The 12,523-nt window shown below is 49.3% G+C and overlaps 1 protein-coding gene across 8 annotated transcripts in view; it reads left to right on the forward strand.

Moving 5' to 3' along the window:
- The window catches only part of Snap25 (Synaptosomal-associated protein 25kDa), a 45,910-nt gene extending 33,387 nt beyond the window's left edge, over nt 1–12,523 (forward strand). For 7 of the 8 annotated variants that reach the window (XM_011154267.3, XM_025303074.1, XM_011154272.3 and 4 more), the window contains 3 exons: nt 2,303–2,420; nt 2,968–3,241; nt 10,048–12,523. In XM_011154267.3, coding sequence (XP_011152569.1) covers nt 2,303–2,420; nt 2,968–3,241; nt 10,048–10,110 — 455 coding nt within the window. In that variant the 3' untranslated portion in view covers nt 10,111–12,523. Of the gene's footprint in view, nt 1–2,302; nt 2,421–2,967; nt 3,242–6,188; nt 6,338–10,047 lie in introns of those variants that run through there. The other variant, XM_025303072.1, reaches the window with a different exon arrangement.

The raw sequence follows: 12,523 nt of genomic DNA on the forward strand, positions 1-12,523 counted from the left end.
GGAATTCCAATCCAACGGGGCGACTCGTGTAGGTGGTCGCAGACCGGAAGAATCTCGTGCGGCGCGAACGGACTCTCACAGAAAACAGGGAAAAACAGAACAAGAGCGGACAACAGACGTGATCGAGGCTTCACGAGCACGGCGAAGAATGATCGATCGGATCCAATTTTGCGCGCGTGTAAATCGCGCGTTAACCGACACGCCATCGCGGCTTTTCGCCGCGCTTTTGCGACTCTACCCACGTCGCTCGGTGAAACACGGCTGATCGGCATCACGCGAAGACGCGACATCAGAACAATGCCGCGAACAATCCGGCCGCCGGATTCTCGGACAGTGCCGCCGAACGTATATTTACTCTCTTACTCGTCACGCTTACACCTGCCAGCAGATACCGGACACCCGATATATACTCGCGTTACGAGGGTATCGCTCACAACACGTGCTACTGGCCGAATATGTATCCCTACGCGCGTATTATAGGCACAAACTCGCGTTTACTGCATTTACTGGCTAAAACCTACTACACTGCGTGGCACGTGGATACAAGGTGTCCTGGGTCTCTTTTTCTCTTCTTTCTCTCCATTTCTCTCTTTCTCTTTCTCGCGTCGTCGTCGTCTCGACGACGCGCCAGTCGTTGTCTGGTCGTTCAATTGTCGAGGAAAAATTGCGATCAAAGTTGTCGCTGCGAGGATGAGGAGAAACGTCGTCTCGAATTTCGCTCGAGAAGCTACGCGAGCGTGAGTGTGAGAAATAGAGAGAGAGAGAGAGAGAGAGGAGAGAGAGAGAGAGAGAGAGAGAGTGATATGCTCTCTCGCTCAAAGTTTCGGGACACCCTGTACACTTGGCTGAACTCCATCACCCACTATGAGGATACCCACTGCACATATCCGGTAGGCACATAACAGAGCAACTCACCCCCGACGCAGGAACGTCGAGCAAGGAAACTCTTCGCTTAAACTGCCGTGCTTTCGTTGCACTTTACTCTGCGCGGAGTTTGCGAGTTCCATCGAGCGGATCGCGTGTTTTTCTACCTACTCTCGCGGGATCTTCACCCTGTGTCTCTCATTGTGCTCTCTCTCTCTCTCTCTCTCTCTCTCTCTCTCTCTCTTCTCTCTTTTTGTTAATGACGTCCGGAGCGTATGATGCACCACTTTTGCTCCACCTCTTTTTACTCCACATCTTGTACATGTGAATGCCCGGCGTTTGAATGTCCGAACAAATCGCTCATCCGTCATCTGTCATTGATCAAAGACAGAAATCAGATGGCCGATCCGCTCGATAGACCTCTCTCGTCTTAGAATATGAAAAAGATCGAACGCGGCAACCGTTCGAGACATAAAGGGTAAGGGACGCCTTGTCGATGGGCCCACCACATCTGTGCGGTGTAAAATTGTGTACGACTCGTCGAGCTCGGAAATTGTATTTCACAACGGCGGGAAACACTCGTGAGATCGGTCCGATCGTCGTCGATGTCTCAATCGCGGAATTCTCGAAGAGAAGGAGATTCGGGAACGGGAACGGGAACGGGAACGGAACGGAAACGAACGCGCGGAAAATCGAGAGAGGCGTCCCTTCCCTTGTAGCAGCGCGGGCACGAGTTTGCCCCCGCGTTTATTTATTTCCCGAGGAAATAAAATTAGCGATAGCGAAAGAGGATTGGGCAATGCACTCGCACTTTTGTTCGCCTTTTTAGTCCGCGGCCGCTTGATTACATTACGTTACGTTACGTTCGCAGTGAGAATACCCCGGCAAATTCTGAGCCGCTTGCAGCCGCAAAACCAAACTTTAACTCTTAGCGGCGTTCGCCTCGTCATCGTCGTCTCCGCCGAGACGACGAGACTGCGTGTTAAATCCTGAAGATTACCACTTGAATCGTGTGCAAACGAGTCACGAGAGAACGAATGTAGGATTGCGAGAAGGAAAATGCATCGAATGTACAAAGTATACGAAGAATCGAGAGAAGAAATAGCGGGATATCGATATATCGGTATGCGCGAGGCTTGATCGAGATCGCACGCCGCGAAGGGCCAAAGTCTTTTGTTTTCTTCATTTTAGACAAGCTTGACTATACGATGTAGAGAACACTGGCCGACAAAGTCGTAGAGACACTTGCCAGAGAGATCAGATTTAATATTTAGATTTCGCTTTTAGAGCGTTCGCTACGTTATTAGGCTCCTTATTAGAAGTAACGACCTTTCTCTCGCGTGGTTGCCCTTTCCCCTTGGAGACCCCCCGCGACTCTCGTGAGTCGTTTCTTGGCGCTGGCATTAACCCGTTGTATTGTCCCGTACGACAAAAACAGAACAGCTGGACCGAATCGAGGAGGGCATGGACCAGATTAATGCCGACATGAGAGAGGCCGAGAAGAATCTCACGGGAATGGAGAAGTGCTGCGGTCTCTGCGTTCTTCCCTGTAACAAGTACGAAACAATTGTTTTACGCTCTCGCTCTCACTCTTTTTTCCTCTCTTTCTCTCCCTCTTTCTCTCTCTCTCTCTCTCTCTCTCTCTCTCTCTCTCTCTCTCTCTCTTTCTCTCTCTGCTCCTGTTTCTCCCCTTTCTGCGTTTTTATACTGTCGCTTCATCTCTTTAAGAGCGTCCAAGAAAAAAGGAAAAAAGTTTTACCACTAGTGTGGAGCAGAGGAGACAAGGGACGAAGATTAAAATGAAGAGAGGAAGCACATTTGCATATCGGTCACGTGTTTTCCTTGCATATTTATTGCGAGGGAAAGCGTGTGCCGGAAGAATCGCTAAATGCTCCTCTCTCTCTCTCTCTCTCTCTCTCTCTCTCTTTCCCGAGCTTCGTGAAAATTCCGAGGAGCTCATAAACTTCGAGTCTCGAGTCTCCTGTGCTTCCCGAGCGACAGATTCCAGCAATTTTCTCATGTCGACGTGGCACGGCCTCCGAGGCCCGCACAGGAAAGCGCCTATTTAATCACGTCGCTCGCCGACGATCTTGCTCTCGACAGGAGCGCCAGCTTCAAGGAGGACGAGGGCACGTGGAAGGGCAACGACGACGGCAAGGTCGTGAACAACCAGCCGCAGCGGGTGATGGACGATCGCAACGGGATCGGACCGCAGAGCGGCTATATCGCCAAGATCACGAACGACGCGCGCGAGACAGAGATGGAGGAGAACATGGGCCAGGTGAACACGATGATCGGCAATCTGAGGAACATGGCGATCGACATGGGCAGCGAGCTCGAGAATCAGAACCGGCAGATCGACAGGATCAATCGCAAGGTGAGAGTGCGAAGCCCCGAGAGGTTGCTCCTACGGGTGTTTGTGACACCCGGTGCTGCTGCTGCTGCACCGTGTCGCCGGCACCGTGTAGACTTGGCATGGCTGATCTGACGATCACCCGCGGCGATCCGCCGCGTCGCGAGACGCGTTTACTCCGACACGTTCGCTACCCCGTGACACGCGTCGGGACACGCGTACGATTCTCGTCGTACATCCGTGTGTGTGTGTGTGTGTGTCATTAACGTGTATGCGACAGCGATATTTTCCTTCTCTCTTACCTTACGTCCGCCCGTGCCGCCACACACACGGAACACACAACAAGCGCCTGTTCCGGGAGCTTGGTTGTGTGTCGCATGAGAGGGAACCGGAAAAGGGAGAAAGGGTAGAAACACTGCTCGGGGTGCGCTCGTGGCGGACGGTCTTTCCGCTCGAAACGGTGGTAGCGATCGTGTTAACGGGATGAGTTCTGACACGCGTCACTATTGCGCGCGTATCTCTATGTCACAATGCACAATGGCTCAGAGCGATGCACATCACGTTCGTCGTCGCTTTCGCTTTCTTACGTGTCCTTCCATCTCTTCCCTCCCTCCCTCCCTCCTTCCTGTCGTCTTCCCAAAGTCCTCTCCGGATTCGTTCTCCTTCCCTCCCCCGTCCCTCCACATGCGATTCCTACCGATTCGAGAGAACGAATGTCCCGATCGACGCACGTCGTCGTCGTCGTCGTCGTCCACCGCGTTCACCCTCACCCTCTCCAGGGATCAGCAGGCACGGAAAGCAGCAGCCCAGCAACGCAACATGCACCGATCCGGGGAAGTATATTCCATCTCGAAGATTGCATGCGTACCGCACGTGCATCGCACAATTAGCCGCCCTCTGCCCCCCCCTCCTCCCTCCCCTACGTACACACGTCGCGTCCTTCTCTCTGTCCTCTATGTGGCACCTTGTCGATATCGTCGACCGCGGGCACTCCCGTGCTAGTATTCTTCAGCTGCTCCTCTCTCTCGGCACAGCCTGCCTTCTGTGTTCTTATGCAATTACTGCACCACCCACTGCGCGTCTAATCACGCTTCGGACTTTTGCCTCTCTTACTTTTTTCTCTTCTTTCTCTTTCTGTCTCTCTTCTTGTTTGTTCCGCGAGAGAAGTTCTCGCGGGAGGATTATGGTAGTCTCCACGGATTCTCAACGTCGCGGAAGAGGGAGGGAACAAACATCAGCGGTTAGAATGCGGGGGGAGGGAAGGACTCCCTCGTCCGAAGAATTAACGTCAAGATTGAGACTCTTATAGATACGCCGTTGCAATCGGCAATTTAATTCGTTTAATTATTGGGTCTGATCTCGCGTATAGCAAGTTTTCACGAGATGAGAAACGGCAATTTGCCGTTCTCATGTCACACTCAGGTCAGACTTGAGAATTTTCACTATTCTCTTCGGGTTCCTTTTTCGGAAGATGGTCGAGAATCCTGGCAGCGTCACTCTAAAGTTTTACCATATTCCTGCCACGGTAGGTCCTAGACAAAGACAAAATGCGGAAAAGACGGAATCCTCCGACAGTGCAAAGCGCTCTTCCAAACGACCAATACGCGCATTCACACGTGAACGAGATGATATTTCAATATATAATTATCCGTCACTACTTATTACAATATAATATACCGTATTGCCACTATTGTCGCTTATCAATCTCACTTTTCTCACACTAGCCGCCGCGTGTGCTTCTACATGGTGTATGCGCAATACTCGCGGCATTTGCATTAACCTGGATTAGGCGCCGCACAGTCAATAATCGATATTCGATGCGTCAATATTTGCCCTTCCACCCTTAATATTTATTCAGACTAAATTTATCAGTGATTTCCGTCGACCCATTTCCCTTCGTCTTTTATTTATCTTTTTTCCTCTGTTCTGATTTACGAAACACTTTTTCGCACGTTCGACGCCATTTTTGGCCGTTTTTCGGGATCTTTCTCGCTGACTAATCTGCCCTACAATAACATTATCAATATTGACGCATCGACGATAAATATTGATCGTTTGAGGAACCCGTCGTCAATCCGTCAAAGACCATATTTCGGGAGATATTCGGAAGACGAAATATGTGATTTTTCAAAACAGAAAAGTTATAGAGCACCAAGTATGCTGAGATGTGGCCTCCACTTTTCGCGCGAATAAGTCAGCTTCGACATGTAATTGAGTTCTCCGCGCTGTCGCGTGATCGTTTTCGTGGTGTAACTTGACACGATAAGAAAGTTTCCAGTGAGAAGTGGAATAATTATGGTCTTTGACGACATGTCACACAGAGCGGGTGAAGCGCGCACAATCTCGGGCTGTCGACGTCCAGAAGTTATAATCTGATCTGCAGGAGGTGGTGGAACAGGGGCGGGAGGAGATCTCGATTGAATGCTAAATTTTGAATTGGTCCTTGCCGTATTCTCTGAATTTTTTTCGCCGAAATTTCACCGGAAAAGTAGAGTCGAATAGCCAGTATTTTTTTATCTTCACTCATACGCGCGGTGTTGTCGAGCGTGATAGACAGCATTCTTGCAAAGCTACCGAGAATCAAGTCGAAAATCGAGTCCTGTTGCGAATACCTCCTATTCGTCTCGTGTTACATAACGTATCCGTTATTGATCACGTCGCGTGTAATGTCAACGAACGAACGAACGAACGAACGAACGAGCTGCTGCTCCGTAAGCGCGTAAGCGGGATAGGGTAAAATCCGCCGTAGCTGCACAATAACCCGAATTATCACGTAATGTCGAGTGGGTTAAGTCAGCCACCCCTCCCGAGCGGCGAGATCGCGAGACTCCAGCCACGAGATTGTGCACTCGCTTGGCTGGAACTTGAGCCGCACCAGACACACGCTATGTTACACACCTCTACACTTCCCCCCTTCCCCTACACGCACACACTCTTCTGTGATCGAAACCCGAACTGTGATAATCCGCAGGGCGAGTCGAACGAATCGAGGATAGCCGCGGCGAACCAACGTGCGCACGCCCTGCTCAAGTAAAATGCGTCTTCTTCTCTCTGTCCACGTATCCGCCTCCTCCGAGCCCCAAGTTGCATATCACAGAGATGCGTCTCGAAAAAAAAAAAGAAAAAAATCCAGAAAGAGAGAGATTATACGTACATACATGTGTGTATTATACATATATAGAGGCCTGACATCACACACACACGATCGGGGGCTGGGACTGTTCGGCGGATTTCCGCGCGCTCGCGGTATCGCCGAGCGGCGAAATTGCGCTTGATCAGAGCGGAATCAGTTCGTGGATTCAATTATCGCGCGAGTCGAGCGCGATGACCGAGAGAGAGAGAGAGAGAGAGAGAGAGATGTGTCGAATGGAATATGTGTTGTTATACTAATAGCGTGGGTCCCGTTGTAATCGTGAAATGCGAGAACGTGCAATCGCGGCGGTCACGTGTAATCGTGCGCGCTAAATCGCTCGAGTATCAATTCGTTCGGACGTTCCCAGCTCGGCGAATGATGATCCATCCACCCTTTCTTTTCTCCCCCATCCCCTATCCCGCACCGTCCCGCCCGCCCACCCGCCATCCGCCCATCCTCCTCTCTGACTCTTCTTCCGTCTTCTCGTCGTCGCTGCGGCACCAAAAAAGATCCACGTGCGTGTTGTCTCCAACACCTGATCCAACATTACCTGCGCAACGATAACCACTCGTACCGCCACTACCACCGCCACCGTGTCACTACCACCGCCGCCACCACCACCACCACCGCCGCCGCCACCACCACCACCACCACCACCACCACCACCACCACCACCACCACCACCACCACCACCATCACCACCAAACTTTCCAATATACGACGATATACAACGAATAACCGCTCACGTCAAGGCATACCGTGCTTCTCGGGAGGGAACAATAAGCGACGACGGAACGATTCCAAAATGCCAAATTGCGTAGCACACAGAAACGCATGCTTCGACAAAGTCGAAAGTTTCTCCGTCGCAGGAGCAAGATAATTCGAGAGAGAAATTCGATCGAAACTATCAACGTAAGCGAACTCGAATCCTCGCCTCGGCCGGGATGAATGGGGGGGTTGGTTGGCTCGTTTAACCCTTTCACTACTGAATTAACTTCCCTTGAGAAAATTATTAAAATATTTATTTGGTAGTCTTACGTTGTTCGAATCGCTGATTACGAATCTAAAGTCGGATTTGCAAAATTCAAAATGCCGGAATTTATGTGGGAAAATGCTCAATACTGCATATCTATGCTTACTAAAGATTAAACATTCATTTTTGAGCAAAATAATATTGATGAGTATGAATAAGATGGAGAATACAGAATGAAAAAAACTAGGAAAGTAGAGCTAAAAAGTGCAAAAAATCAAATTTCGGCCGTTTTTGTAGAAATATTTGTTTATAAGAAAAAATCTAACCTGTAAAAAAAATACTGCGAAAAATACATGTTTTTGTACAGCATCAGAAAAATATTTGGTGAATATTTCAGACCTCTACATTCAATACTCTCCGAGGAATCGATTTTTCTCTAAAGGAAGCATTTTTTTCAACTTTGATTTTGATAATTGATAAATAATCACAAATGAATAATTGGGTATACTTGTAAAATTTCCTATTGGAGTATGTCGAACAAAACTATTGAGTTATCTGGAAAACTCAAATCCCTGATTAGTTCTTCCAAATTATGTGATTTACCACGCAAAATTGAATCAAGAAAAGGTGGGGGAAGTATACTTCCCACTAACAGTGAAAGGGTTAACAACGGGATCAGCCAGCCATTCGTCATTTGATTACCGACGATCGTCTCGCTTTTTGTTCATTCCGGTGACACCTAAACATGTAAACAGAGACGCTGACGACGAGCAGCGCAGTAGAGCGTTCAGTATGCCGCAAAAAATCCGAGTTGTTAGTTCGATTGAATTTGGAGTTCTCGCAGTCTCGATGGAGACGTCGTCTTGGAGGAAGAAGCACGGTGTGCTGAGACACACACCACGAGAGCGGTGTAGGGTGCATCGCACTGAGAGATGTATCATCACTCCGCGTCCACCACCGTTTGTTACGAAATACGTCGCCAGGGTTGGGAATTGACGCGTTGCTTTCCCTCAGCAACAACGTTGCAACGGCGTTGTTGCTGACAGTTTCTTTTTTCTCCTCTTTCTCGCTTGCAACGACAATATTAACGCGCAGTGACACGTCTTTTGCGAATTCAACTTTGCAATTTCTCCGAAGAAAAGAAGGAGTCTCTCTTTTCGAGACTCGATGGAAGAAGCAACGGTGAATGGCAAAGATTCCTTGTTCCTCGAGTTCCGATGACGTTCCGATGACGAATTGCTGCTCGAGGACCAGTACTTCTTTCCCAATCCTGGAAGTAGTACCCGCATCCACGTGTTGTTCTCGTGTTGTGATCGCGTCACGAGCGCGTGCCGGTCGTCGTCTAGTCTACTTATACTCAGCCGTCTCTGACGGCGACAATGACGACGAAGCGTCCCTCGTTGACGACCCCGTCCTTTGAGCCCGTGGAATCGTTTCGCTCCGATGCACCCGGGGGGGTCGGTCGGGTTAACGCGCTTGACACCAAGTGGACCGCGAGAGTGCCGCGTGAATTTCATCTTTCTGCGGACATTCGCACGACAACCTGTCGGCAAGAAAAGGCTCGTGTATCGATTTTTCCCCAGCGCGGATCGATCGTTTTCAGCCGCATTCGCGGCCGCACACACTTTATTTTATCTTGATGCTCCGTCGATTACTCCGGCGAAAGCTCCATTTCACCTCGCTTTGTACGCGACTCGTTGCGGCACGGCAATGTCAAAGCGCTCGGGTTCTCATTGGTTTTACCTGGTCGGGGTAATTCGGGCGACATCGAGCGCGCGAGACGGTTCCACGAGAAGGAGAATTGGGCATCTCCGTTGCTTAATTTTCATTATTAGTATGTACACTAAACGGCGGCGGATCTTGCGTACCCATGTCGATCACGTAGGGTTGGGAAGTAACGCGTCGTTGCTCGTAACATTGTTGTCGTCGTCGTCGTCGTTGTAAGTTACTTCTGCTTGAAGAAGTACCACTTGGTCTCGATGGTCTCACCTTCTTTTTTCTCACTGGCGGCGGTGACGAGAGAGAACGAGAGCTGTCCTTAAAGATCCTTTGAAGGTAAAACTCTCCCGACCCCACGATCGCGACTCCGACTCCGTGCTTCGTTTGTATTCATGTATTATCACGTTAACACCGTCTCGACACACATCCTTCACGCGGTATGTTAACTCACCACCACGGGAGTGTCTTCGCGCGATTTGCATCGCCGCGAGCGGAGATGGTTGCACGGAGGGAAAAGATTGACTGACGATTCGCGCGACAGCAGAGCGAACGAGCCGAGCACTGATTATAATCATCGGTGATCACCGTCGATCTTCCGGGATCTTCGAAGGAAGCAGAGTTTCTGGCCGTTCAGAACTCGACTCGCTTCGTCAGAAGCGACATTTTGTTTCCCATGAGAAAACAAAGCCGGCGTGCATTGTGATGCCGTGTGTGAGTTCGGGCAATCTTTTGCTCGCCGCGCCGTGAGATTTCCGTTTCGTTTAATTCATCCGGCACCTTCACCCTCGCTCTGCTCTCGCTACCTCTGTCCTTTGATTAACCCGTTGCCGACCCGCGGGAGGATCCGACTCGATCCTCGCTTCTTCCACCGCAACGACCGTACCGCCGCGCGACCGCGCGCCGTCGCGTCGATCGGATTCTCCCCGCCGAATCCGAATGCCCGCCAGCAGCTCGCTTTCATACGACATTGCGTTCTTTTGTTTCTTTGTTTTCTCTGACACGCAGGGCGAGTCGAACGAGTCGAGGATACAGGTGGCCAACGAGCGGGCCCATCAGCTACTCAAGTAAGGCCACACTCTCTCGACCACCCCCGCACCCCGTCGGCCGTCACGAGCGTCACTACCATCACCCTCCACCATCACCACCACTACCATCAATCCAACAGCTACGACAAAAATCGCAAAAACAACAACAACAACAACAACAACAACACGACACAGCAGCAAAAACAACGACCACAATAACGACATCAACAACAATCAGCACAATTACACTCGACAATGTACACTACACTCACCGATTGTTTGTTCTTCGCGATTCACCTCGCTCGTGTTACCTTCGTCGAGCTCGTTCGTGCGTCTTCTCATTCACGTTCGAACGTTCAACATCGAGCAGCTCGTCGGCCGGGCCTGGGCTCGGTATCGTCGACGTTCCCCGAACACGCACACTCAACCCTAAACTTGACAGCGTGCACCCTGTGGTGAAACGCCCGACCTCGTCGGTCGGCTATGTTGCAATCCTTTCTCTGGTTTGAGCGTTACGACGGCCAGGTGTCCTTTGAGCGAGGATTATGCAGATCGCGCTTGCACGCGCCTGGCGGACACGATCCGCCAGATCCTATAAACGTCGTTCTGACGTCGTACGAGGCTTTGTCTCTTCTAAGTTATTATTCGTGATTATTATTATTATTATTATTATTATTATTATTATTATTATTATTATTATTATTCGCTTTGCGAACGGTGCAGCTCGAAAAAGTCGCGTAGAAGAAAGAAATGGATAATAAACAGCTTGAACGTGTTGTCAAATTGGAGAAGAGTTTTGTACTTTTGTTTCCTTCACGTTATCCGCAATTCAAACGCAATCTCAAGTTCGCGCTCCCTCAGAGCCCTTCGTCAAGTTTAGGGTTCACCCTGTGAAGAGGCATCGTCAGTACCATTCTACGGAGCCGGAGATTAAATTTGATTGTCGGTGATTTGCGGTCGCTTGCTCGTTGTTCGTTCATTCGTCCAACTGGCGGAATTAATTTGAGCGATTATAAATGCGCGACCTCTTGGGACGTTGAAATCCGTATCTCCGGAATTCATCATCGAATTCAAACCGGATCCGTTTTCCTTTCTCCCTCTAATCCAAACGCGTCAACGTCGTCGAGCCACGCCGTCATGACCGGAAATTAAATCTAATCTCCGAAACAGATTCTTTATTTTTACGACGGCGAGTAACCTTCGTCGATGAAGCTTCCTGGTCGAACGAATATCTCGGCATCGGCGACCTCGGCTAATCGGTGATTAAAGCCGGATCAGATCCTCGATCGAAAACCAGGAGCTTCGTCCACATGAATCACAACGAAGTGCCGATGGAATTTCTAGCCGAATGAGAGTGTCGAAGTATCGCATGATGTTACGAGTCAAAGTCCAGTCGTTGGCTTGTTGAAAACTAGCAGCTTCGTTTTCTCGACACACACGGTTGGAGAAGAGTTGTTCAAATTTGTGAAATTCAAATGAAAGCAAGGAGAAAAAGCAAATATATATCATACATACATACACATACATACATATATATATATATATATATATATCTCTTGTTATACATATAGTCGCTGAAGATTATGAATGCACGAACGGTGCATCGATTAAATGATTTAATTCTCGGTTTAATCGACTATGGAGATCGATATGGTATATTACTTGGTCAAATACAAGAGGAACAAGTTCATAGTACAAACATTATCGCAAACATTGTCTAACCCTTTGGCGAAACGATAATTTCGGTTTTCTCTCGGGCAAGCTTCCTTTATTCTGCTTTTTCTCATTGAAATATTATCATATAACACACTAATACACGAAAAAAACACACGTACACATCAATCGAAAACAGCCCCGAGAACCATATTCAGCCACACAGCGACGGGCGACATTATCTACGAACAAAAAGCGACACTGATCCCCCCCTCCTCCCTGAACAATCCCTGAACGTGAGCTCTCTCGCTCTTCTCCTAGCGCGGAGAGAGCCTCTCACTATTCCTCCCCCGCAAAAGAATATTACACACGTCCCCGTACTCGATCATGGAGTATTTCACGAATATCTACTACCCCGGGCGTATCCGTCCACCTGGATCTGCCGCGTGCGAGAAGCACGCAAAGAGAAAGAAAGAAAAAGAAAAAGAGGGAGGGAGATCGGCGACACACCCTTGGAGGAGGAAAAGCGTAGAATCGCGCGTGCGAAGAATGAAGGAGCAGGACAAGGAGGAGGTGAAGAAGCGTGACACTAATAAAGAGGAAGAGGAGAAGGAGGAGGAGCAAGGAGAAGAAGAAGAAGAAGAAGAAGAAGAAGAAGAAGAAGAAGATGAAGAAGGAGGAGGAGAAGAAGAAGGAAGAAAAGAAATATATATATCGAGATAACCGAAGCAACGAAGTGAACGCGTTCAGCCATGATTAAGAGTCGCTGAAGCTGTAGATAGAGCGAGGTCTTCTTTTCGTCG

The sequence above is a fragment of the Harpegnathos saltator genome, unplaced genomic scaffold (assembly GCF_003227715.2).
Source record: "Harpegnathos saltator strain DR-91 unplaced genomic scaffold, Hsal_v8.6 scaffold53, whole genome shotgun sequence".
Classification (NCBI taxonomy): Eukaryota; Metazoa; Arthropoda; class Insecta; order Hymenoptera; family Formicidae; genus Harpegnathos; species Harpegnathos saltator.